The sequence below is a fragment of the Schistocerca nitens genome, chromosome 3 (genome assembly GCF_023898315.1).
Source record: "Schistocerca nitens isolate TAMUIC-IGC-003100 chromosome 3, iqSchNite1.1, whole genome shotgun sequence".
NCBI lineage: Eukaryota > Metazoa > Arthropoda > Insecta > Orthoptera > Acrididae > Schistocerca > Schistocerca nitens.
The window spans coordinates 799,868,004-799,895,863 of record NC_064616.1 but is presented as its reverse complement, the minus strand read 5'-3'; the positions used below and the strand labels follow the sequence as shown (position 1 = coordinate 799,895,863).

Sequence of the window (27,860 nt, the reverse complement as noted above, 5' to 3'; positions counted from 1 at the left end):
TATGTTCGGGGCGGACGTCCTATGACGCCCGTTTAAGTTCTTCGTTGATCCATTCACACAGTTTTTTATTGCAGAGGGCATCTAACCCTCTGACCGACACGCTGAGCTACCGCGCCGGACTCATAATCAGATGTACCCGATGATACGTCTTTAGGTTGAGAAACCGGTTGCCCTAATTCAGGATATTCAACAGCTGCTGCAGTTTTGTTTAACAAGAACGTATTCTTACAGATGTGGTTGCCCACAATATAAAATATGTTCAAAAGAAGGAAGATTATGATTTAGTGCCCCATCAACGGCAAGTTCATTACAGACGGAATTGCGAAAAGAATTACATGATGCTGTTACCAATAGAAGTTTCCAGATATGATACCATCAATAACAGAACTATCTTTGAATAATCTGGCTAATAATTCAAGTTAGGTACAATCTAAGAGACGCGTAGTTGTTAAAAATAAATGAAGAAGAAGTTCAAATGTATGGGAAATATTATGGGACTTAACTGCTAAGGTCATCAGTCCCTAAGCTTACACACTACTTAACCGAAATTATCCTAAGGACAAACACACACACGCACCAATGCCCAAGGGAGGACTCGAACCTCCGCCGGGATCAGCCGCATAGTCCATGACTGCAGCGCCTGAGACCGCTCGGCTTATCCCGCGCGGCTGTACAATTGTCCTCTGCAGCGCCAGTGGCCAGTTCGCATAAAGAGCTGTCTGTATTCTCTCACATCCGTACTGCAACGAATACAGGACCAGGAATTATTATAAATGGTACGAAAGTTCTTGCCTATGCTCAACCGCACTCTATTGATGCATTGCTGGACAAGGTATTTGCTAATCGCTTCACCTCTTCTAAATTCTATTCGTCTGGACGGAAAACTAGCACCCAATGAGGCAGAGGGCAGATTGTGTGTAGAACGCAGACGAAAACTGTCCCAGCACTGCGTATATCCGTGAAGAGGTCAATAAATCGTCCGTGTTAACTTAGTTTGGAGAGCGGACAATTTACTTTTAGTCACGGAACATTTGCAGCTCTGCTGTTATAATAAACCATCTGGATCGTATTACAACCGTACTGCCATAACTGCAGTGGTTTCATTACCTGTGGCGGGCATCACAAGTGAACATAGAGAAGGTTGACAAATCTAGAAACGCTTGGCAAGTTGTTGTGAATACTGTTCTCACTGCTGAATTTATGTACTGTGAAGATACTTCCTTTCCCATAGTGCCAGGTCGAAAGCCAAGGTTTCGTTCTGTGGCAGAAGAGAAAATCTACAGGCAAAATGAGTGTTGTTGGCTCACGTAATCGCAGCTATTTTCGCTTAGTAGCGGTATAATGACAACTGTTAATGATATGCTGACTGCTGAGCTTTTTGCAGAACCCAGAAAATCACATTTGCTTTCCAGTCGTTTAAACAGATCCAATATACCAATGCAAACTGAGACGGATACACAGTTTCACTTAACGAATACAGTGCAGTTGATTATTACCTTCAGAAGAGTTGTCATTGAGTAAGGCAAGTGGAAAGTGTGTCTTAAGTCACACTGCATTTTCTTACTATCATCCGTGTATATGCATCAACATTAATATTAACACTTAATTTGACTTGTCTTTTATGTTGTTCATTTATCAACTCGTTAATAACTGCACCCTATTGATGCATTGCTGGACAAGGTATTTGCTAATCGCTTCACCTCTTCTACATTCTATTCGTCTGGACGGAAAACCAACACCCAATGAGCCAGAGGGCGGTTAATAATGCAGGAGAAGGTTCAGACTGTCAGTATAAAAATTGTCTTTCGACGAATTTCCCATAATGTACGCGTGCTGATACGTCCGTTGCGGCGTACACGAGCCGAATTGGAAAATGAATGGTCAGTGCAGAAATGGTGTATTTTCAAGTATCAATAGCGTAAGAGCCGAAACACGCCTATAGGGAATGTCAATAAATTTGTAATTTTGACGAAAAGTTTTCAGCCCTTAAGAAACCATAGTTGTAACCTTCAACAAATTCTTACCGGCTGTGGAACCTAGTGTAAACAAAATCATTACACGAATCATCTTTACAAATTGGTTCAAATGGCTCTGAGCACTATGGGACTTAACATCTGAGGTCCTCAGTCCCCTAGAACTTAGAACTACTTAAATCTAACTAACCTAAGGACATCACACACATCCATGCCCGAGGCTCAGTGGTTAGACACTGGACTCGCATTCAGGAGGACGACGGTTCAATCCCTCGTCCGGCCATCCTGATTTAGGTTTTCCGTGATTTCCCTAAATCGCTCCAGGTAAATACCGGGATGGTTCCTTTGAAAGGGGACGGCCGACTTCCTTTCCCGTCCTTCCCTAATCCGATGAGACCGATGACCTCGCTGTCTGGTCTCCTTCCCAAAACAACCCAACCCCAAACCCCGTGCCCAGGCAGGATTCGAACCTGCGACCGTAGCAGTCGCGTGGTTTCGGACTGAAGCGCCTAGAACCGCTCGGCCACCACGGCCGGCAATCGCCTTTACAGAATGACAGCTTGGAAACGAAGCAAAATGGGGTCCATATTCGTACAGACTGTGGTGTAGGTTTGGTTTCTCTTGTCAGCCAATCGCGTGGGTTCCACATTTTCAGAAGCACACTGAATAGAATCTAAGATTATTTATACTTAGGAGTCCTTAAGATACTTAACGGTAAACGTATACGTGAAAATTGGTGTTTATTTAAATATGAGAAGACTTTATAGTAGCAATAGGGAAACAGCCAAGCGAGCTACAGTTTCAGTACCGATCACGAAAAATAAAAGGTTTTTTTTATTTTACTGCCTCGGTCGCGAGGTCTTTCAAACAACATTACCGGTTTCAGCTACATAATACCTATCTTCAGAATCCACAATCGAAGTAAGGAGCTTTAAATAAAAAATAGTTATGTAAAGCATGTGATTGCTCTGAAGATGGTTATTTTAAGTCAAATTTTACTCAAATAAATTTTTTTTACAATGCTTCAAGTGAATAAAAGCAGATAGCAAAACAGTAAATAATTTAGACGAGATGATTTGAGATTTATGCGATGAGCCAGTCCTTTAACTGTGTGCCGGTGGCGCTGCCAGACAAGTGAATCAGGATGGACGGATAGCGAACACAACAGTTTACCACTATGCAGCTTCGATATATTTTGTGGAACACTTGTGAAGCGCGGTACGTTTACGCTGAGCAGCTTCTGTTAACTGCCCAGCCGTCCAATCAGACTACATATGCCGTTCAGTTGCATAACATTCAAAACTTCCATAGTTTAAAATGACTGTACAAGCCCATGCTCCCTTCACTTTTTAGGTGTTCATCGTTCCTGTTAATTGTACAGCCAACCCTTCTTGTAAAACTACACACGATCACACAAAAGAATTTACACTACTGGCGATTAAAATTGCTACACCACGAAGATGACGTGCTACAGACCCGAAATTTAACCGACAGGAAGAAGATGCTGTGATATGCAAACGATTAGCTTTTCGGAGCATTCACACAAGGTTGGCGCCGGTGGCTACACCTACAACGTGCTGACATGAGGAAAGTTTCCAACTGATTTCTCATACACAAACAGCAGTTGATCGGCGTTGCCTGGTGAAACATTGTTGTGATGTCTCGTGTAAGGAGGAGAAATGCGTACCATCACGTTTCCGACTTTGATACAGGTCGGATTGTAGCCTATCGCGATTGAGGTTTATCGTATCGCGACATTGCTGTTCGCGTTGGTCGAGATCCAATGACTGTTAGCAGAATATGGAATCGGTGGGTTCAGGAGGGTAATACGGAACACCGTGCTGGATCCCAACGGCCTCGTATCACTAGCAGTCGAGATGACAAGCATCTTATCCGCATGGCTCTAACGGATCGTGCAGCTACGTCTCGATCCCTGAGTCAACAGATGGGGACGTTTGCAAGACAACAACCATCTGCACGAACAATTCTACGACGTTTGCAGTAGCATGGACTATCAGCTCGGAGACCATGGCTGTGGTTACCCTTGACGCTGCATCACAGACAGGAGCGCCTGCGATGGTGTACTCAACGACGAACCTGGGTGCACGAATGGCAAAACGTCATTTTTTCGGATGAATCCAGGTTCTGTTTACAGCATCATGATGGTCGCATCCGTGTTTGGCGACATCGCGGTGAACGCGCATTGGAAGCGTGTATTCGTCATCGCCGTACTGGCATGTCACCCGGCGTGATGGTATGGGATGCCATTGGTTACACGTCTCGGTCACCTCTTGTTCCCACTGACGGCACTTTAAACAGTGAACGTTACATTTCAGATGTGTTACGACCCGTGGCTCTACTCTTCATTCGATCCTTGCAAAACCCTACATTTCAGCAGGATAATGCACGACCGCGTGTTGCAGGTCCTGTACGGGCCTTTCTGGATACAGAAAACGTTCGACTGCTGCCCCGACCAGCACATTCTCCAGATCTCTCACCAACTGAAAACGTCTGGTCAATGGTGGCCGAGCAACTGGCTCGTCATAATACGCCAGTCACTACTCTTGATGAACTGTGGTATCGTGTTGAAGCTGCATGGGCAGCTGTACCGGTACACACCATTATCCCAGATTTATCCCATGTCATCCAGGCTTTGACATACGATACTACTGAAAACCATAACTGCCAATAAAAATTAAAAATCTTAACAAGATTACAATACGATGACCCGCTGACAAGAGGCCATCGTATTTTAATCTTCCTACGCTTCTCGATTTTTATTGGCAGCTATGGTTTTCAGTAGTAACGTATGTCATAATATGTATGACATGTGGTAAATCTGAGACAAGTTTTCAGCCGTTGAAGATGGTTTAAGATCGAAACCTGTAACAGAATAAATGTCATTATCACAGACCGCATGGTGCTATGCATTTTGTAAAATATTATATTAAGTGAAGCACAACATGCACATCAAGAAATGAACATTACAATGACACCAAGTATGTGGGTCCGAATATGAACCGCAGCAGGTGCTAAGAGACGCTACAGAGCAAAGCTGTACCCTGTATTCGTGAGTTGTCACATACAAGTAGCCAAATAGTAAATCCATATTATCAACAAGGCTACATACAACAAAACCGAGCATTAGAAAATAATATTTGCGTACTCTACTTTTGTTATGAAAACTGTTTCTCACTGTAGGGTGGAATCACGCTGTGTTTCGTATCGAGGACACGACACCCAGATCCGCTTGCAGGTAACCTGTCAAGGCCTCCAAGAGCTACAAAAATTTTATTTGCAGTATTCCGCGTAGTTGTTGAACTAATTTAAAAATTAAAAATATCGTCGTAATATACTCCTTTAGAGGTAGACTCATATGTTAAAAGTTTAACACTATAAGATAAGTATTACGGTTGAAAACTGTTTGTCTCGAGGCAACGTAAGTGGAGGTTCACAAATGCCCGGATTTTATTCATCCAGAATCTGAGAATGAGGGCAGTTAGTGACTTCCAAAGAACTTTACACACCGTAAAATATTTTCTAAACTTTTTGTCCCTTAGACCCTCTCCCTTCTCACAAAATGGTGAAAGGAAAAAAGTTTATCGCTTACTATGTCTTCGCTGCTCGTGCAGTGGAACTTCAGCACAACACATGACGTTTTAAGTGAATTACTTCTTTAACACTAATGGTACTCGCAACACAGTTTTCAGACAATATTCACATATACCACTGAATGTACCTGAATAATCATATCATTTTACGACTCTTAGTTTAGAAGATATGAAGTCATAAAAATTGAGATGCGTGAAAAACAAGCGGTTGCTTGAAATTGGGTCCAGTAAAACTTGGAAATCACGCGTGACGTTTTAATTTATTACTTCTTTACTACTAGTTCTACTGGTAACATATTTTACAGACGGTATCTACATGCATCTTTAAATGTACCTGCAAAATTATATGGCTGTATGACATATAGTTGCCCGCATCTCGTGGTCGTGCGGTAGCGTTCTCGCTTCCCACGCCCGGGTTCCCGGGTTCGATTCCCGGCGGGGTCAGGGATTTTCTCTGCCTCGTGATGGCTGGGTGTTGTGTGCTGTCCTTAGGTTAGTTAGGTTTAAGTAGTTCTAAGTTCTAGGGGACTTATGACCACAGCAGTTGAGTCCCATAGTGCTCAGAGCCATTTGAACCATTTGACATATAGTTCAGGAGACATGACGCGATAAACATTGAGATGTGTGATAAACTAGCTTATGTCTGAAATGCAGCGCATATTACCGAGTTTATATTCACCCAGTGTTTCATAATGAGACCACTCAGCGACTTCTAACAAACTTTAAGCATAATTTCAAACCTTTCCCAAACTTCCTCTCGCTTACATGCTTAAAGCAAATAATTGACGCATTAAATCATATATAATCAGACGTTTCTAGCTGTTTTATACATGGGAGTTCGATTCTTTAAAGAATCGGGGGTTTACTGGTTGGTTAGAAATGATTTATCTTTTTCATAAATGTGTGGCAGCCACCTGAAGATAACAGTTTATTGAAGAATGGTAATGGCGATGGACAATTAAATGATCTGAATACGTAATACATGGTTGGTAGTTTTTATTTCGGTGTTTTTATCTTACCACACAGCCACGCTCACTTTCAACATGTCACCTGTTGCCAAAATAGCTTTAATCAGATCCATTCATACCACAGACGTCATAATCAAAACACCTTTGTAGCAACAACATAACTGATAACCCAAGAACTGAGAGAATTCGTAGAAGTGTAGAAACTTTCTGCGTTCAACTGACCGCGACCGTGTATTTCATTTCTTCCTTCGCCTCAGCACGAATCTTGTTTTCGGCGCCAACGAGGGGCTGTTTTTGTTCCCAAGGAAAACAGATCCCACGACTCGAAACCACATGAGAGCCCGTACCGGTCACACTTTACGAGGTCGATCGAATTTAGACGTGAAAATGGTGGGTATTTTTAACTCTTCTAGACAATGGCTGGCCTCTCTACCTTTCGCTGCGAACGAAAGAGAACTGATTTACGTTTGCTTTTAATGAGATATGAACTACACGCGAACAAAATACGAAATGACCTGGCTATTTTGATGATCTATTTAAAAATAAACCGCAAACAGTTGCCGACATTTCTAAGATAAGAAATAAAAAATTTGATGTAACTGGCAGAGAGGAAATATTTGTTAAGTAATAAGGCTGTACAACCGCCACGGTCTCTGTCGATGTGCTCTGGGGATTATCCGTAATAAATGCGTTCTTGCTCTTCCAGGATTCTCCCACAAAACTCATTTCAAAATACTGGTATCTGTGGTTAGTGCTGATTTCTCTTCAGAGTTCAAATAAATTATTGAAGCTGATCTCGAGCAGATCTTGTATAGAATGAATTTGTCATGGATTCCACGAGACAGGGCAATCACCACGACCATAGCGTCTAGTTGCACATGGTCAAGGGAATATTCCTTTAATACCTCCATGTCATCATGATCCCGAAGCGACTCGGAAACTAGTTAACGGTCCAATAAAACGTATAAAAAGTAAAAAAAAGGCCTCTGGTTCCATATTATGCATAAATATCCACTTCTTTTAGTGTCTCATTTCCTAATCTAACGCCCTCAACATCGTCTGACTTGATTCGACTGTATTCCATTACCCTTGTTTTCCTTTCGTTATGTTCATCTATACCTGCATCTACATAGATACACCACAAGCCACCGTACGGTGTGTGGCGGAGGGTACCGTGTACCTGTTCCTCTCTTAACATTATTTCAATATATTATACATTCCATACAACTGTCCATATAAGTCCTTTGCCGTGTATGGCACAAACACAACGTCATCGACAAATCTCAAAGTTTGAATTTCTTCTCCTTCAACGTTAATTCTCTTTCTAAATTTCTCCTTGGTTTTGGTTACTGCTGCTCACTGTACGTATTAAATAACATCAGGGAGAGGCTACGACTCTGCCTCACTCTGTTCTCAACTACTGCTTCCCTTCCATATCCTTCAACGCTTATGATTGCCGCCATGTTTCTCTAAAAATTGTAGATAACGTTCCGCTCCCTGCTACATTCAGTATTTCGAAGAGTGTACTCCAATCAACTTGTCAGAAGTTTCCTCTGAATCTAAACTTAAATCAAATGTATGTTTGCCCTTCTTCATTCCATCTTATAAGATGAGTCGTAGATTCAGAACGGCCTGGCGTGTTCCAGAACTCAATCTTATCTTCCCCGAGGTCGGCTCATACAAGTATTTTCATTCTTCTTTAAGTAGTTCGTGTCAGTATTTTGCGACCACGACTTTTTAACCTGATGGTACTGTAATGTTCACCCCTGTCAGGATATGCCTTTTTTTGAATGGGAATAATTACATTCTTCTTGAAGTCTGGGGGTATTTCGCCTGTCTTTTATATCTTGCATACTAGGTGGAATAGTTTTGTCATGGTTTGCTTTCCCAAAGATCTTAATAATTCTGCGGGTCTGTCGTCTACTCCTGAGGTCTTGTTCCGAGTTTCGTCTTTCAGTGCTCTGTCAAATTCTTCTCGCACTATCATAACTCCCAACTCATCTTCATCAACTTCCATTCTTTGTATAGTATCCCCTTGAAGCTTGTTTCCCTTGTATAGGCCCACTGTATATTCCTTCCGCCATTCAGCATTCCTTTCTTGCTTCTCTTTTAAATATTTGGGATATCAAATCAACTATAATTAGAGCTTCTCTCCAGAAATACCCTGCAGAACTGAACAGGTCAGTAGTTCTTTCTAATAAAGAACGAAGCTACGACCAGCCGTGCCATCAAATGATACACTTCGCACTCGAATACTTCGATGCTACATGTTCAGTATCTTACTCTACAGAGTTATGGGCACTTATTGCAGCATTTGGCAAGAAATTTGGAAATTTGTGGTAAGTTCCTATGGGACCAAACTGCTGAGGTTATCGGTCCCTAGCCTTACACACTACTTAATCTAACTTAAACTAACTTTCGCCAAGGACAACACACACACACCCATGCCCGAGGGAGGACTCGAACCTCCGACGGGGGGAATTTGGCAAGAAGTTGGTGGAATTTGAAATGTGGTCTTATCGAAGGATATTAAGGATACCATGGACAGATCAAGTCACAAATGCAGCAATTCTGCGGCGTATGAAGTGAGATTGAGAAATTCTTAATACCACCAAGAAAAGAAAACTCGAATACTTTGACCATATGGCCCGCAACAACATATAAAACTAGTTGCAACTAACACTTCAAAGAAAAATTGATGGCGGACGTGGTACAGGACGCAAAAGATTATCCTGGCTACGGAATATAAGTCCTTGGTTTGGATTGAGCACAGAATTGCTGTTCAGAAAAGCCATTGACAGACAACAAACCACGCTATTGATCATCAATGTTAAGCGAGATTGACACACTTTAAGAACAAGAAGGAAGTTGCCTATTCGTCCACTACTATAATTCTTTTCTCTGTTTCAGTCACGTGGTACCTAGTGCTGTCTTTGTATAACCTCTAGTTCTTCTAATGTATCTACGTCTCACCTCTTTAATTTTCTTCCTTCTTGCAATTTCTTCAGTTTCAATCTATAGCTCATAAGCAGTAATTTATGTTCAGAGTCCACACCTTTCCCTGGAAAGCCGCGCGGGGTAGCGGCGCGGTCTAGGGCACCGTGTCACGGTCCGTGCGGCTCCCCCCGTCGGAGGTTCGAGTATTCCCTCTGGCATGGATGTGTGTGTTGTCCATAGTGCAAGTCAGTTTAAGTTAGATTAAGTTGTGTGTAGGCTTATGGACCGATGACCTCTGCAGTTAGGTCTCATAAGACCTTCGCACAAAGTTCCAATTTTTTTTTCCCTGGAAATATTTTTCAGTTTGAAAACTGGTTTCGAAAAGTGTCTTATTATACAATATATATGAGAATATCCGCTGTCTCCAGGTCTCTTCCACGTATAAAGTTTTCTTTAATGATCCTTAAATCAGGTATTAGCAATGATTCAATTGTGCTCTGTGAAATATTCCACCGGGCTGCTTCACCTTTCCCTCTACTCGCGTTCATATTCTTCTCGTTCTTTTCCTGCTACCGAACTGCAATCCCACATCACAATCAAATTTTCGTGTCCGTTAACCACATGAAATATTAAAACTCATCACGCATTATTTCAGTCTTTTCATCATCTGCGAAGCTAGTCGGAATGTATACTTTTACCACCGCACTGGATGTGGGCTCTGTACCTGTTTTGGCTACGACAATGCGTTCACTAAACTGTTCATAGAAGCTTACACGCATTCCTGTTTTTGTATTCATTACAAGATATAATCCTGAAATACCTCCATTTGTATTTATGTTGATAACGAGGTACTGACCTGGGCCGGCCGGTGTGGCCGTGCGGTTAAAGGCGCTTCAGTCTGGAACCGCGTGACCGCTACGGTCGCAGGTTCGAATCCTGCCTCGGGCATGGATGTGTGTGATGTCCTTAGGTTAGTTAGGTTTAATTAGTTCTAAGTTCTAGGCGACTAATGACCTCAGAAGTTAAGTCGCATAGTGCTCAGAGCCATTTGAACCATTTTACTGACCTGGCCGGGAGTCCGATTCTTGCTCCGACTGCTTTTCCCAAATTCCCACGATGTCTAACTTCAACCTGTCAATTTCCCCTTTTAGATTCTCTAACCAAACTACCCGATTAAGCGGTCTTACAGTCCACGTCCCGACGTCCAGCTCCATCGGTAGGACGAGAGGAGGCGGAGGAGGCGAAGGCTCCGTCTCCATGGGGTCGTCCCGCGATGCAGTGATGACACCCTCCGGCGGTTGCTGCGGCCGCGCTGTCCTCTGGACCCGTAAATCTGGAGGAAGAGAGAATGAAAGATCGTGTACATGACAGTGGCGAAGTTGATTTTGATGGCGGCGCTGCAAGCCATTTGGACCTGAAAGAAGATACATGCAAGCGCCAAGTCGACGGACGATCTCGCCTCGCGTACACCGTCTGCTGCGTCTAAGAACCCAGTAGAAGACAATATCATGCGGCGCGAAGCGATACTTGCGGCCTTCCTTCGGCGCCGGATGCGGAGGAGGGCGGAGCAGATGGAGCAGCGTCCGATGGCGGCGGCCGTGAAGCAATTCCGCCGGCGATGGTCCATCTCGTGGGTGCGGACATATGAGGAGAGAAACAGTTGCAATGCTTGATCCCTGGTGTGTTCGGAACCTAAGTTTGACTATCTGCTGCTTGAATGTTCTGACAAAAGGTTCCGCTTCGCCGTTTGACTGTGGATGGAACGGTGCACTAGTGAAATGATGTATGCAATTGCGTTCACACAATGTTTGAAATTCGTTTGCCGTGGACTGAGCTCCGTTGTCTGACACTATTACCTCAGGTAAACCTTCGAGGCAAAAAATCGATGACAGCACCATGAACTGTGCTACGGGACATTGTCGAGTTCGTGGGCACAACAAAGGAAACTTGCTATATGAGTCAACCACAATCAACCAGCGAGTGTTCCAAAAAGGTCCCGCGAAGTCTATGTGCACAATTTGCCATGGTTATTGCGACTCAGGCCAAGCAGAGAATTTTTATGGCGGAGAGGACTGATTTTCCGCACATGCGTGACACTGTGACGTTATCAGTTCTATTTGAGCGTCCATATCATGCCAAGTACAGTGCCGACGCGCTAACTGTTTTGTACGAACAATCCTCCAGAGTCGATGGTGAACTAACTGCAACACTTCTTTTGCCGCGCGGGATTAGCCGAGCGATCTAAGGCGCTGCAGTCATGGACTGTGCGGCTCATCCCGGCGGAGGTTCGAGTCCTCCCTCGGGCATGGGTGTGTGTGTTTGTCCTTAGGATAATTTAGGTTAACTAGTGTGTAAGCTTAGGGACTGATGACCTTAGCAGTTAAGTCCCATAAGATTTCACACGCATTTCATATTTTCAACACTTCTTTTGCAAAGCTTTAGGGATCAACACACTTGAATGTCCACTGACATTCTGAACAAGAATTACGTCTTTCTGTATAGCGAGGCTATATCGACGTGCAAAGTATCGGCGCACTAGAGTTCACTGTTCAGATCTGGACCAGCTTCCGTGACCTGTGCAATTTCCAATTCAGAATCCTGATCATCGATGTGACAACAAGATGCAGCAGAAGCGTCAAAGTCTATATCAAGGCCAATAGGAAGACGTGAAAGTACGTCGGCATTACCATGTTGAGCTGTCGGACGATACAAAATCTCGTACTGGTATTGAGACAACAACAAAGCCCATCTTCGTAATTTTTGGGCAGCTCGTACAGGCACCGGTTTCGTCGGACGAAACAAGGACTGCAAAGGCTTGTGATCCGTTACTAAGTAGAACTTTCTGCCATAAAAATAGTGGTGGAATTTGATGACATCATACACAATGGCCAAAGACTCTTTCTCAGTTTGTGTATAGTTACACTGAGTTTTGGACAACACTTTTGATGCGAAAGCAATAGGTCTGTCTGTATCATCAATTCTGTGCGAACACACTGCACTGATTCCGTAAGAGGAAGCGTCAACTTGCAGTACAACTGGTTTTTCAGGATCTAAGTGAAATAAGCATCGATCACTGAGCAACTCTTTTTCAAGTTTTTGAAAAGCTACTTGACACTCATCTGTTCAAACAAAGGGGACATTCTTGCGACGCAAGCGATGCAATGGAGCTGCGATTGTGCAGCATTCGGTATGAACTGAATATAATAGTTCATTTTCCCTAAGACTGACTGCAATTCTCTGATATTGCGAGGAACTGGCGAGTCTCTTATGGCTAACAAATGCGGTTGAAGAGGATGTACACCTTGAGTGTTTATGAAAAAACCAAGACACTGCAACTCAGGTTTAAAAAATCACACTTGTCCAATCTACACTTTAGTCCTGCTTCAGAGAACACACGAAACAAAGCACGTAAATTTGCAATATGTTCTTCAGGTGTACGACCTGTTACGACAATGTCGTCCAGATTGTTTGAACAGTTTGGCACTTGTGCAGTTAGCTGTTCCAGATACCGTTAAAAAACGGCGGGCGCAGAAGCACTGCCAAACGGCAAATGCAAATATTTAAACAAGCCCAAGTGAATATTCACTACACACATTTTTTGAGATTCTTAATCGTGCGGTATTTGAAGATACGCGTCACGCAAATCAATTTTTGAAAAATACGGTCCAGCGCCTAATTTGTCGATAAGATCCTGAGGGCGTGGCAATGGATAAGTATCAATCACAGTTTGTGGGTTGATCGTAGACTTAAAGTCATAACAGAGGCGAATGCGACCTGTAGGTTTGGGACGTTAACCAGTGGACTTGCCCATTGACTAGCTGATGTGGGCATAATAACTCCGCTTTGTTGCAGTTCTTTTAAGTTCAGCAGCGACTTTGTCCCGTAATGCAATGGGAACAGTTCTAGCCCGGCAAAATTTCGAGTGAGCATTGTCTTTCAGCGTAATATGTGCAACAAAATTGTTAGCTCTTCCTAAACCTTCAGAAAAGAGTTCCGGGAATTCTTTTAGCAAGCTAGCTACACTGTCTTTTTCATTGAATTCAGACACATTGTCCTGAATGCTAAAGCCAAACAAATCAAAAGAATCAAGACCAAATATGTTCTCACACTCGCGTGATTGTAGCACTGTAAAAGTCACTGTTCGCGTATGCGAGCGATACATAGCAGGCAAAGTTCATGTTCCGAGAACACAAATGCCTTGTCCATTATAAGCCATCAGTTGCGTTCTAGTTTTAGAGAGGCGTGGGGAGCCTAACATTTCATATGTGTAACGATTGAGCAATGTGACAGAGGCACCTGTGTCCAACTGAAATTTCCCACATTTTCCACAAATGAAAAAATGAACAAAATGTTTGTTTGATTGACGTGTCACTGACGAAACTGCACGCTTGCTAGTTGCAGACTTGGAATATACTGCATTAATGACATGGGCCATGTGACTAACTTTTTGTGAGTGGGTCGAATTCTGATGTTTGTTCCACTGCAAACATACAGATTGCACATGTCCTTTCCTACCACAAGCGTAACGCTGAGCTAGTCCAGAGGGGAAGTCTTGGCGTTTGTGCCGTGTATAACACCTAGGGCAAGACGTAATTCTGTTCACCTGCGTAGCGAACTGCATACGTGGCATGGGAGATTGTTTACTCGGCCGGTGCGGAATGGGGCCATCGCAACTAAGGTACTCAACCCGGCAAACAGCTGGCTGCTCAAATCTATGAGCCAATAAGGCACCGGAATCGTACTGATCTAGTATTTGCACTAGCTCCTGATATGATGGATCGGACTGTTTCAAAATTTGTTATCTGAGTTTGACATCAGGTACTTTGTACACAATCGCATCACGCATCATAATATCTGAAAATGAAGCACCGCAAGCACATTTGAGTTTACGTTTCCCTGTCATACCTTGCAAATCTGTTACCACTCGTGATACGTTTGTTCTGACCGTTTTTTGCAATTAAAGAATTGATACCTAGCCGCTACCACATTCACTTGTTGGTCATAATAGTTTGTTAGTGACTGTACAACCTGGTCGTAATCAAGTTCACTCTGAGTGGCGTTAGGAAAATGTTTTTGAATGAGGCGGAACACTGAACTTCCTATCGTGGATAATAGATAATGAAGTTTCATAGTACGTGGTATATTGCGAGCTAGTAAATGTGCCTCGAATTGTTGGAACCACTCGAACCATTCCTCGTCTTGTTCACTAAACTGTCAGAAAGGTGGTATAGCAGCAGTTGTAGGCGGTGCTTGCACCGCGGGCACGCAGCGTTGGCGAGTACCTGCTGCACCGTGTTTAGCAGGGTAGATAACTGCTGCATCTTAAACCGAAGCATCTGCATAAGCTGTGTGGCATCTAACGCTTGCGGCTGCGGCAGGACAGGTGGAGGGGGGGGGGGGGGCATGTTGGAAGACATAAATGTAATAAATAGACAAAAATACGTACAAAGAAAGTTTCTGCAGCGCCCACCTGAAAACACTGATTAGCAAAAACGACATGAAACTGTTAAAGCAAAGCGAACGCCCCTGAAAAGTAAGGACAAGAGAGAATTAAGGCGCCAGCACAATATACACAAAATGCCGTGGCCGTGAGGTACGGAGTTTGTTTGTAACACCTCGTCGCCAGTTGTTGGGTCTTGCCCACTCGTCTCGTACAGGGTGCCTAAGGGATGCTGCGTTCTCGGAATGCTATACAACAATTCAAGCAGATACCATTAGTAGTTTTATTTCTATAAAGCAAATTGACAATACTTAACTTGGAGATTTACAAGGGGTAGTCGCAAACGATGGGAGACATGCAAACAGTAATATTCTTGGCTGTGCGGTGTTCCTGCAAATTGAGACACATCACTAATACTGCTCGGCGAATCCTGTCCGCTAATGTCCGTATACTGAGCCGATCTGAGTGGCCGAGGCTGGCAGGAACGGCGGTTATATTCACTTCTTGCAGAGAGCTCCTGTCGTGGTGAGGTCCTAACCAGTGCACTATTGGCTGACGTAATTTCGCCGCCTTTTCTGATCTTCCGTTCTTCATCTTGGTTCTGGCGCTTGTGGTTACGCCAGAAAACAACATTCTCCTGGGTAGTCCCTGACCGGAGATCCGAATGGTGGATTATTTTTCCTCCGTAATATTTTCCCTAATAGGATTCCATGGTCATTTATCTATACAGTTCATCTGTATGTCCTCGTAAGTTAAGGGATCTTCAAGCGACACACAAAAATGATCCACTGCGGTGACAAAAAAAAAAAATGGTTCAAATGGCTCTGAGCACTATGGGACTTAACATCTGTGGTCATCAGTCCCCTAGAACTTAGAACTACTTAAACCTAACTAACCTAAGGACATCACACACATCCATGCCCGAGGCAGGATTCGAACTTGCGACCGTAGCAATCGCGCGGCTCCGGACTGAGCGCCTAGAACCGCTAGACCACCGCGGCCGGCACTGCGGTGACAGTGTGAGGACTAACCTATAGCGAGAAAGAGATGACGAAACAGTTTTAGTCTCGTAGGTGAACAGGATCGAATAGACAACACTGTTGGATGACGTTATACATGGCCAGATCATTGTCAGATTGGATGATGGCAACAATCTGTATGCAGTGGTCCAGAAGTTGAACGTAATCGATAGTTTTTTTTTTCACAACTGAACAGAATATTCAAGAAGCGAGGAAACACTCAATGGTACTACAGAAAATGTCGACCTCGTGCAATAACTCATCGTCTGTATGTTATCTTGTTTAAAGCGCACTGAGATGGCCAACACTCACAGTATCTGCGTTAGTTACAGACGTCAAAAAATACTCGACATTATATATCTTCCGTCAGACTGTGCTCTTACAGACTGCGCGCGTACCAGTACCTGTCCCCATTATCTGAAATGATCCATTAGAGTAGTCTGACAGCACTTTCAGCTGAGTGAATGGGTGATTATTGCCGCTTTAATATAGCAAATTTAACCTATACTCTATTACGTGAATCTTATTTGGTGATACCTTAGCTGTGTACACTGCAATTTACCTGGTACGTGTTCGGTCTAGTAATGCTCCAGTTACCGCTACCACATACACAGAAAAAGATCTGGCATCTCACGTAAACTTTTTCACGGATTTGGCGGCTCACTTCACATAACAGCAAGACAAAATGCAGGCTGGACTCGCATTCGGGATGACAACGGCTCAATCCCGCGTCCGGCCATCCTGATTTAGGTCTTCCGTGATTTCCCTATATCGCTCCAGCAAGTGCCGGGATGGTTCCTCTGAAAGGTTCAAATGTTTCAAATGGCTCTAAGCACTATGGGACTTAACATCTGAGGTCATCAGTCCCCTAGACTTAGAACTACTTAAACCTAATAACATAAGGACATCGCACACAACCATGCCCGAGGCAGGATTCGAACCTGCGACCGTAGCAGCAGCGCGGTTCCGGGCTGAAGCGCCTGGAACCGCTCGTCCACAGCGACCGGCTCCTTTGAAAGGGCAGGAGGTACGTGCTTAGAAATGTCTATATCAAACGTGCAGTAGAAAACGAATTCACTGAATAGGAAATGGTGAGAAGATTATAGCACAGTGTATTGAATGTTGCTCCTAGAATTACATGTAAATTCTATGCTACGCAGTGGGCTAAATAGGAAGCTTAGTATTGACTTCATAGTGCTGCTCACAACAAAGAGTCGTTGGTGAAGCCTTTATCCACCCTATTTTTGTTCACAAAGCTAGTTTAGCTCGTTGGACGGATTTACGACGCCGCGAAAGAAAAACCAAAGCAGAGCTCACGTGCATGATATCACCCTACAATACTAAGCCACCTTCGAGTGCTTATAACATTGCCCATTCTCAGTGGAGTGCAAGTGACCCCAACGAGGGGCCGGCCGAAGTGGCCGTGCGGTTAAAGGCGCTGCAGTCTGGAACCGCAAGACCGCTACGGTCGCAGGTTCGAATCCTGCCTCGGGCATGGATGTTTGTGATGTCCTTAGGTTAGTTAGGTTTAACTAGTTCTAAGTTCTAGGGGACTAATAACCTCAGCAGTTGAGTCCCATAGTGCTCAGAGCCATTTGAACCCAACGAGGGTAGAACGTGTGACTCTCGCATACTGACGTGATTAGAAACACAGGAAGATTTTATTGCTGTGACATATAGCGAAAGAATTCACACAGTTACATTTTTCTTGAAATTTACACACATCAAAAAATGTTTTGCATCACCTCGGTTCCGAGAGTTCCGGAACCTGTACAGAAAATTGGAATAGAGGTCTACATAAACATCATTTCCGCCCTTTTTATTGCTCATCGAAACCACGTATTGCATGTTGTACTACCATACAGCGAGACCTTCAGAGTTGGTGGTCCAGATTGCTGTACACACCGGTACTTCTAATAACCTGTAGCACGTCCTCTTGCATTGATGCATGACTGTATTCGTCGTGGCATTCTATCCACAAGTTCATCAAGGCACTGTTGGTCCAGAGTGTCCCACCCCTCAGCGGCGATGCAGCGTGGATCCCTCAGAGTAGTTGGTGGGTCACGTGGTCCGTAAACAGCCCTTTTCAATATCTACCAGGAATGTTAGATAGGGTTCATGTCTGGAGAACATGCTGGTCACACTAGTCGAGCGATGTCGTTTTCCTGAAGAAAGTCATTCATAAGATGTGCACGAAGGGGGCGCGAATTGTCGTCCATGAAGACGAATGCCTCGCCAATATGCTACCGAAATGGTTGCACTATCGGTCGGAGGATGGCATTGACGTATCGTACAGCCGTTACGGCGCCTTGCATGACCACCAACGGCGTACGTCGGCCCCACATAGTGCCACCCTAAAACAGCAGGTAGCCTCCAACGTGCTGCACTCGCTGGACAGTTTGTCTATGGCGTGCAGCCTGACCGTGTTGCCTCCAAACAAGTCCCCGACGATTGTCTCCTTGAAGGCATATGCGACACTCATCGGTGAAGAGAAGATGATGCCAATCCTGAGCGGTCCATTCGGCATGCTGTTGGTCACATCTGTAATCTGTACCGCGCTGCATGGTGTCGTGGTTGCAAAGATGGGCCTCGCCATGGACGTCGGGAGTGAATCTGCGCATCATGCACCCTATTACGCACAGTTTGAGTCGTAACATGACGTCCTGTGGCTGCACGAAAAGCATTATTTAACATGGTAGCGTTAGTTTCAGGGTTTCTCCGAGCCATAATCCGTAGGTAGCGGTCATCTACTGCAGTAGTAGCTCTTTGGCGGCCTGAGCGAGGCATGTCATCAACAGTTCCTGTCTCTGTATATCCTCCATGTCCGAACAACATCGCTTTGGTTCACTCCTAGACGCTTGGACACTGTCCTTGCTGAGAGCCCTTCCTGGCACAAAGTAACAATGCGGACGCGATCGAACCGCGGTATTGACCGTCTAGACATGGCTGGGCTACAGACAACACGAGCCGTGTATCAAATTCCTGGTGGAATGACGAACTGATCGGCTGTCGGACCCCCTCTGTCTAATAGGCGCTGCTCATACATGGTTGTTCACATCTTCGGGTGGGTTTAGTGGCATCTCTGAACAGTCAAATGGATTGCGTCAGTAATACAATAGGCACACTCAACGACTATCTTCAGGAGTTCTGGGAACCGGCGTGATGCAAAACTTTTTTCATGTGTGTATGAATCTCAACGTAATCTATGATAATGACGGTAGCTGAAGAAATGATTAGAAATTTATTCCACAGCCTGGGCTTGAACCAAAGTCTCCTTGCTTACTAGACAAGGGTGCTAATCATTGTACCAGAGCAACAGTACATTTTACAGTAACACAATAAATTGAGGACGTGAATTAAATTTTGTGTTGGGGGGGGGGGGGGAATTGGACAAGAGTAGTCTGTACAGGTGAGTTATCTAAACTGCTAAAGTGTAAGGTGGTATGATGGCCAGCATACCTGCGTGGGAAGCAAGGAGATGCAGTTTCAGCTCCTGGCTATGGCATAAATTTTAACTCATTTCTTCAACTTCCATCATTATCGCATGTAGCAGAAGCTTTTTCAAGTATCATACTACTCAATATGAGATTGTAAGCCACCTTTGATACGAATACTTCTTGTCTATTTAGTTTCCCAAACTAGCTACAGTAAAATGCCACCACCATCGGTGGTTTGTTTATTCTTTTTACTTTAAAATCATTGCATAATTTTTGTTTGTTGCCTTTTTTTCGCATACGACATGTCTTGTTAGTTTTCGGCTTTTAGTTTATCGCCGGTTGGTGTGGCCGAGAGGTTCTAGGCGCTTCAGTCTGAAACCGCGCGACCGCAGTGGTCGCAGATTCGAAACCTGCCTCGGGCATGGCTGTGTGTGATGTCCTTAGGTTAGTTAGGTTTAAGTAGTTCTAGGTTCTAGGGGACTGATGACCTCAGATGTTAAGTCCCATAGCGCTCAGAGCCATTTGAACCATTTTAATTTATCTGAAAACGCAGAGAAAGCACAAAATTTTCAGTTCCGTAATAGTTCAGATGTTACTCCGTCTTACTGTTGCACAACAGGTCGAATATGGTCAATGTTGTTAAGGAACAGTAATGCTTCTTTCTGTCTATTAATGAACACTACATAGTTCTTACTTGCGTTGAGGGTACTTGTCAGTCCTCACACCAAACGTCCACCCTATGCAGGTCATCCTGCATGTCGCTTCCGTATTCTGGAGTTGAATCGTTGCTATATAGAACAGCATCATTGTATCGGCCCTAACAATCGCTTGTTGTATTCCTAAAGTTTAGATCTGACGATTATCTGCGACGTGTTTTTTCCTGTCGATTAAAAAGTGCTAAATGTATACAAAAATCTGCCCCAATGCTCCGTAAACTCGTATTTTCTTCACCAAGTGACAACAGGAAATTGTATCGAGCGCCTGCGGGAAGTCGGGGAATATGGCATGAACAACGGCGACTTTATCTACTGCATGTTGGATCTAATGATGAACAGAGCTTAGTCTCAGAAGACTTCGTTTACGGAATCCGTATCGATTTTTTTTTCTCCAAAGTGGACGTAACAGTAATGTATTCATTTGCTCTGTAACTGTGGGGAGGATATGATGTTTTGACAAATATTTATATAATGAAAAGATATAAAAGACGTAATAAATCAAGAAATAAAATAATAAAGATATGTACACTACTGACCATTAAAATTGCTACACCACGAAGATGACGTGCTATAGACGCGAAATTTAACCGACAGGAAGAAGATGCTGTGATATGCAAATGATTAGCTTTGCAGAGCATTCACACAAGGTTGGTGCCGGTGGCGACACCTTCAACGTGCTGGCATGAGGAAAGTTTCCAACCGATTTCTCATACACAAACAGCAGTTCACCAGCGTCGCCTGGTGAAACGTTGTTGTGATGCCTCGTGAAAAGAGGAGAAATGCGTACCATCACGTTTCCGACTTTGATAAAGGTCGGATTGTAGCCCATTGCGATTGTGGTTTATCGTATCGCGACATTGCTGCTCGCGATGGTCGAGATCCAATGACTGTTAGCAGAATATGGAATTGGTGGTTTCAGGAGGGTAATACGGAACGTCGTGCTGGATCCCAACGGCCTCGTATACCTAGCAGTCGAGATAACAGACATCTTATCCGCATGGCTGTAACGGATCGTGCAGCCACGTCTCCATCCCTGAGTCAACAGATGGGGACGTTTGCAAGACAACAACCATCTGCACGAACAGTTCGACGACGTTTGCTGCAGCATGGACTATCATCTCGGAGACAATGGCTGAAGTTACCCTTGACGCTGCATCACAGACAGGAGCGCCTGCGATGGTGTACTCAACGACGAACCTGGGTGCACGAATGGCAAAACGTCATTTTTTCGGATGAATCCAGGTTCTGTTTACAGCATCATGATGGTCGCATCCGTGTTTGGTGACATCGCAGTGAACGCACATTGGAAGTGTGTATTCGTCATCGCCATACTGGCGTATCACCCGGCGTGATGGTATGGGGTGCCATTGGTTACATGTCTCGGTCACCTCTTGTTCGCATTGAGGCACTTTGAACAGTGGACGTTACATTTCAGATATGTTACGACCCGTGGCTCTAAACTTCATTCGATCCCTGCGAAACCCTACATTTCAGCAGGATAATGCACGACCGCATGTTGCAGGTCCTGTACGGGCCTTTCTGGATACAGAAAATGTTCGACTGCTGCCATGGCCAGCACATTCTCCAGATCTATCACCAATTGAAAACGTCTGGTCAATGGTGGCCGAGCAACTGGCTCGTCGCAATACGTCAGTGACTACTCTTGATGAACTGTGGTATCGTGTTGAAGCTGCATGGACAGCTATACCTGTACTCGCCATCCAATCTCTGTTTGACTCAATGCCCAGGATATCAAGGCTGTTATTACGGCCAGAGGTGGTTGTTCTGGGTACTGATTTCTCAGGATCTATGCACCCAAATTGCGTGAAAGTGTAATCACGTGTCATTTCTAATATAATATATTTGTCCAATGAATACCCGTTTATCATCTGCATTTCTTCTTGGTGTAGCAGTTTTAATGGCCAGTAGTGTACAATTACATCCGTATTCTACAATGCACTAAGAAGTGCGTGCGGTCCTGGCGGAGGTTCGAGTCCTCCCTCGGGCATGGGTGTGTGTGTTTGTCCTTAGGATAATTTAGGTTAAGTAGTGTGTAAGCTTAGGGACCGATGACCTTAGCAGTTAAGTCCCATAAGATTTCACACACATTTGAACATTTTTGTGAAGTGCGTGACAGCGGGTAATTCCCATTATACCACTAACTACAGTATGCAGCGCGGGAAGAATGGTTGCCCGAACACCTCTGGCGCACTGTAAGTAGTCTAACACTGTCTTCGCCATTCTGCGGCTGCAGTAGTGGGGTTTACTCAATGCTGGTTCTTGAAACTTTTTAAGAAGGCTTTCGCCCGATACTTAGCGTCTGTGTTGAGTCTGCTTGCACTTGATATTCTGTAGCGTCTACCACGGGTGAAACTAACTTGTCACCACATGTGTTGCTCTTCTTTGTATACGTTCAATATTGGAGGATGGGTCGCCAGGGTGTTTTGTAGTAAGTCTCCTTTGAAGACAGCTTGCATTTTCGCAGCATCTTACCAATTGTAAATAGGCTGTTTAGGCTACTGGCCAAAAATTTGTAAAATGTTTTTGTGGGGAGCATGGGGGCTATGTAAGTAGGCTGTTTAGGTTTTTATGTTGGTAACGCCACGTAGCGCTCTGTATGAACATCACTGACTGTGCTGTGTGTAGTCTGTGGCTGGTTGGCATTGTTGGAATATTCGCTATTGTAGTGTTGGGCAATTGGATGTGAACAACGCTAGCGTTGCGCAGTTGGAGGTGAGCCGCCAGCAGTGGTGGATGTGGAGAGAGAGATGCCAGAGTTTTGAGAGGTTGCTATAAGCAGACGATCTGGACGTGTGTCCGCCAGAAAAAAGAAATTTGTAAAGATGGAGATCATATATACATTATAAAAGTAAATTCATTGTTTGTTCTCTGTCAAAGTCTTTCATTTGCTAACTATGCCTATCGGTAGTTAGTGCCTTCAGTAGTTAGAATCTTTTATTTAGCTGGCAGTATTGGCGCTCGCTGTATTGCAGTCGTTCGAGTAACGAAGATTTTTGTAAGTGATTCATGAAAGGTATAGGTTATTGTTAGTCAGGGCCGTTCTTTTGTGGGGATTATTGAAAGTCAGACTGCGTTGCGCTAGAAATATTGTGTGTCAGTTTAGTGATGATCGGAATAAGTAAAGAGAGAAATGTCCGAGTACATTCAATTTTGCTCAGTTGTTTGAAAATCAAACAACGTAGAAGTTTACTAGCACAGTCATTCATAATTCTTCTAAGGGGACATTTCACAATGAATGGATGTCGGCCACCTGATTTACCTACAAATAAGCCTACGTGATCGTTACATTTCGTATCTCCATGAACCGTTACTGCCCGGTATTTATATGCGTCCACCGACAGCATTTGCGACTCAGTCATTTTATAGTGATGGAACAGTGCATTTTTTTTTTTCGTTTTGTGACGTGCACAGTTTTACATTTAGGCACAATTAAAGCAAGTTGAAAATCTTCGCACCACTCTGAAATATTACGAAGATGTAAACATATATTTGTACAGCAATTTTCTGATAGTACTTCGTTACAGATTAAAAAAAGTCTGAAGTTACTGTTAATATTGTTTGCCAGGTCTTAACATACAACAAGAACAGCAGGGGCGCCAACACACTTCCCTGGTGCGCACCTGAAGTGTCTATCAATCGATGATACTGCATCCGAGATAAGATACTGAGTTCTCTGTACAGAAATTTTTGGAAATTTGTGGTAAGTTCGTATGGGACCAGACTGCTAAGGTCATCGGTCCCTAGGCTTACACACTACGTAATCTAACTTAAACTAACTTGCTCTAACGACACCACACACACCCATGCCCGAGGGAGGACTCGAACCTCCGACGGGGGTAGCTGCGCGAGCCGTGGCAGGCCGCCTAAGACCGCACGGCTACCCCGCGCGGCTCTCCCTACAGAGAAACCCTCAACGCAGACACAAATTTGGCTTCATGTCTGTAGGACGCGACACTGAGAGTGCGTGGTGCTGTGCAGGTGAGATGACGGTGAGCTACCAGTATGAGGTGGCGTCGTCGACGAGCGGCGGGTTCACGCGCCTGCTGTTCATGTGGCGCGGCAGCCTGTACAAGCTCATCTACCGCGAGCTGCTGCTCTTCGTCGTCTCCTTCGGACTGCTGAGCGCGCTCTACCGGAACGCCTTCACCAAGGACCAGAGAACGTGAGTACGCACTTCTCCCTTCTTTCTTAGTTATTTACATTTAACAACAGCTTTGAGACAGTCACCACTATACAGAGTACCCAATACATTTGGGTTCAAAAATAAAAAGATGTTTGTGTTGTTGTGGTGGTCTTCAGTTCGAAGACTGGTTCGACAAAGCTCTCTTCGCCTCCTCGCAAGTCTATCGGACGACAGTTTTGCTTATCTCGATGATCGCATCTTCCCGAGTAGCCCCCGCCAGAAAAGGCGAACGGGGGGCTATTTGGTCTCCGGATTATTTTCCCCGAGAGGTTACCATCGACATTAAACCGTACAGTACAGCTTCAAGTCCTAGGGGAATATAGCAGTTGCAGTCTCCCGTGGTTTTCATTCGTTCGCAAAACCGACACAGTAACGACAGGTTGGTTAAGACCAGTCAATCATCCAGAATGCTGCCCCTGCAACAACTGAAACGATTGCTGCCCCTTTTCTGGAACCACACGGTTATCTGGGCATTTCACAGATACAATTTCGTTGTGGTTGGGCCTCCGATTTGGCTCTCTGTATCTTCGAGCCACGCAAACCAGCGCATCTCGCCGAGGTCCACGGTTTATAGAGAGATACAGAAGTACAAGGGTGAGTCAAATGAAAACCTTAAATATTGTTTAAATATTATTTATTGTGCAGAAGTAGTACAAAGCTGTATCACTTATCAACATAATCTCCCCCACTCTCAATGCAAGTCCGCCAGCACTTACGAAGTGCATAAATTCCTTTAGAAAAAAATTCTTTTGGTAGTCCGCGCAACCATTCATGCACCACGTGGCGTAACTCTTCATGAGAACGGAACTGCTTTCCTCCCATTGCGTCTTTCAGTGGTCCAAACATACGGAAATCACTTGGGGCAAGGTCTGATAAGTATGGTGGATGAGGAAGACACTCAAAATGGAAGTGACCGCAGGTTTCGTCCCCAGTAACAATTCTTGCAAGGAAGCCATCACCATCTCGTTCAAAGCGCCGAAGAAGTTCTTCACAAGCATCAACACGTCGTTCTCTCATTTCAGGAGTCAGCTGCCGTGGCACCCATCTTGCAGACACTTTGTGAAACTGGAGCACATCATGCACAATGTGGGTGCTGACCCATGACTAATCTGTAAACATGCTTCAATGACATTCAGTGTCACTCGGCGGTTTTCCTTCAACTCGTTGTGCCTGACCTGGACGAGGAGCATCTTCCTCTGAAGTCACACCATTTGCGAACTTCCTACTCCATTCGTAGACTTGCTGCTGTGACAAACATGCATCACCGTACTGAACCTTCATTCGTCGATGAATTTCAATAGGTTTCACACCTTCACTACGCAAAAACCGAATAACAGAAGGCTGTTCTTCCCTGGTGCAAGTCGCAAGTGGGGCAGCCATCTTTATACTGATACTCCGACGGTATGCGTGCATCTGCACTATGATGCCACCTACAGGCGACTCTGCACGCTGTTTGTAGCACTCTTACCAACTTACAGGATAACAGGGCGAAATTTCGATTTGTTATTACAAATTTAAGGTTTTCATTTGACTCACCCTCGTAGTTGATATGAAACATAGTGCTTACAGTTTTTTTTATTCACATAAAAAACTAACAAGCAGCCATTGTTGATCGTGACATGGGATGTAGCGAACGCTGTGCTGCAACAGTATACGAATAAATCTAAATGTTAAGGTTTAGGTTTACTAACACTCTTCATTCCGTATTCACTGGGTAGACAAACGGTGAACAAGAAGTACAGAATAACATAGTCCAAGGGCAGTCCGGGTCCGAGGCGGTAGTTGTCTTCTCGGCTACGGGATCCTGGCAGGTTAGGCGGCGATCACCTAGAGGGTGTGGCGTTTGTCTTGTGGCGACCATTCGAAGCTCGCAGCGCCATCGGCGGTAAGGGCGGAAAATCTGGATCGATTCTGGACAGTTGTGATAGCTCCATCTCGCCGTCCGAGACGGTAACGTCACTAAAAGTACGTGTGTCATGCACATAAATGTGAAACAAAGAGCTACGAGTTACAGAACAAAAGGCAGTTGCAGCGATCAAAATGCAGTCCACAAAACCGTAGTATTAATGAAGAGATAAATATATTACGCTAACTGAAGGTGGGTGAAAACCCGAAACGCGTCTTGACATGATTAAATTTATATAATACGTAATACGCGTATAGACTTTTTTTTTTTTTTTTTTTTTTTTTTTGTTAAAGTCGTTTAATCCACGGCCACGGATTTCAGCCACCATTATCTTGGATAAGCTTCGTTAGTCTTTCCAAAGCAATATGTTCCAAAAACTTTCAGTTCGTGGAATGTCGAGGTTCATCAGGGAGAGGAACGGATGGCCATTGTGAATTGCCTCCAGTATTGGAAGTCACACATTTTCCTCGGCTGTAATTCCATAATCGTAGCGTTTGATCCAACCAGTGGCAAGTTACGCGATCTTACTTAGTTTCTGTGTTACTTTATTCGCTGCAGTTTTTGAAGGTTCAAGATTAGAGTAAAAAGGGTGTGTGATGTAAGACATATTGAGAAATTAAGAGGAAATTGGAAAGACGTAAAGAGTGGAGATCTGCTGCCAACTTATCTGCTGCCAACCAATCCTCGGACTGATGACTACAGAAGAAGTTGGATATGAATTGGGAATCCTGTACTGGGATGCGGAATGATGTGGTCGAGCTGTAAGCCTGTCTGTTATGATTAACGGATTTTAAGTTGTTTCTTTGGGGTGCAGTAGTTACGGGTAATAGAAAAAAAAATGAAATGATTAATAAAAGTTTTGGCTGGTTTCGCTGTCTAGGGGCTAGGATACGTAGCTGCCGCATTAGAGGCCAAATACTGCTGTGTCTACAGTATACGATAAGAATACACACATGAATCGAATGGTAAAAGGTTCTTATCACTCGGCAATTCAAATGGTTCAAATGGCTCTGAGCACTGTGGGACTTAACTGCTGAGGTAATCAGTCCCCTAGAACTTAGAACTACTTAAACCTAAATAACCTAAGGACATCACACACATTATTGCCCGGGGCAGGATTCGAACCTGCGGCCGTAGCGGCAGCACGGTTCCAGACTGTAGCGCCTAGAACCGCTCGGCCACTCCGGCCGGCCACTCGGCAATTGTGAATTGTCCGCATCTCGTGGTCGTGCGGTAGCGTTCTCGCTTCCCACGCCCGGGTTCCCGGGTTCGATTCCCGGCGGGGTCAGGGATTTTCTCTGCCTCGTGATGACTGGGTGTTGTGTGCTGTCCTTAGGTTAGTTAGGTTTAAGTAGTTCTAAGTTCTAGGGGACTGATGACCATAGATGTTAAGTCCCATAGTGCTCAGAGCCATTTGAACCATTTTTTGAATTGTGAATTATGAATGTAACATATAAATTTATAAATGTAAGATTGCAATTAAATAAACTCTGCAGGTACTATCTTAACGACTTTAAATGATGAGTACGATAGGAGAAGTACTTTTGAGAGTGCGGTATATTTCTGCAAAACACTTACTAGTGTCGATGGTCCGGCAATTAAATAAAATATAAGTTGAATAACAGGGAAACGATAGATTCGTACTTCAC

The 27,860-nt window shown here is 44.3% G+C and overlaps 1 protein-coding gene across 1 annotated transcript in view; it reads left to right on the top strand.

Annotated features, from left to right (window-relative positions):
• The window catches only part of LOC126248825 (uncharacterized), a 651,409-nt gene that overhangs the window by 182,683 nt on the left and 440,866 nt on the right, over positions 1 to 27,860 (top strand). Inside the window, exon 2 of the mRNA XM_049950238.1 lies at positions 24,101 to 24,284. Within this exon, the coding sequence (XP_049806195.1) occupies positions 24,106 to 24,284 (179 nt within the window). The 5' untranslated portion in view covers positions 24,101 to 24,105. The remainder of the gene's footprint in view (positions 1 to 24,100; positions 24,285 to 27,860) is intronic.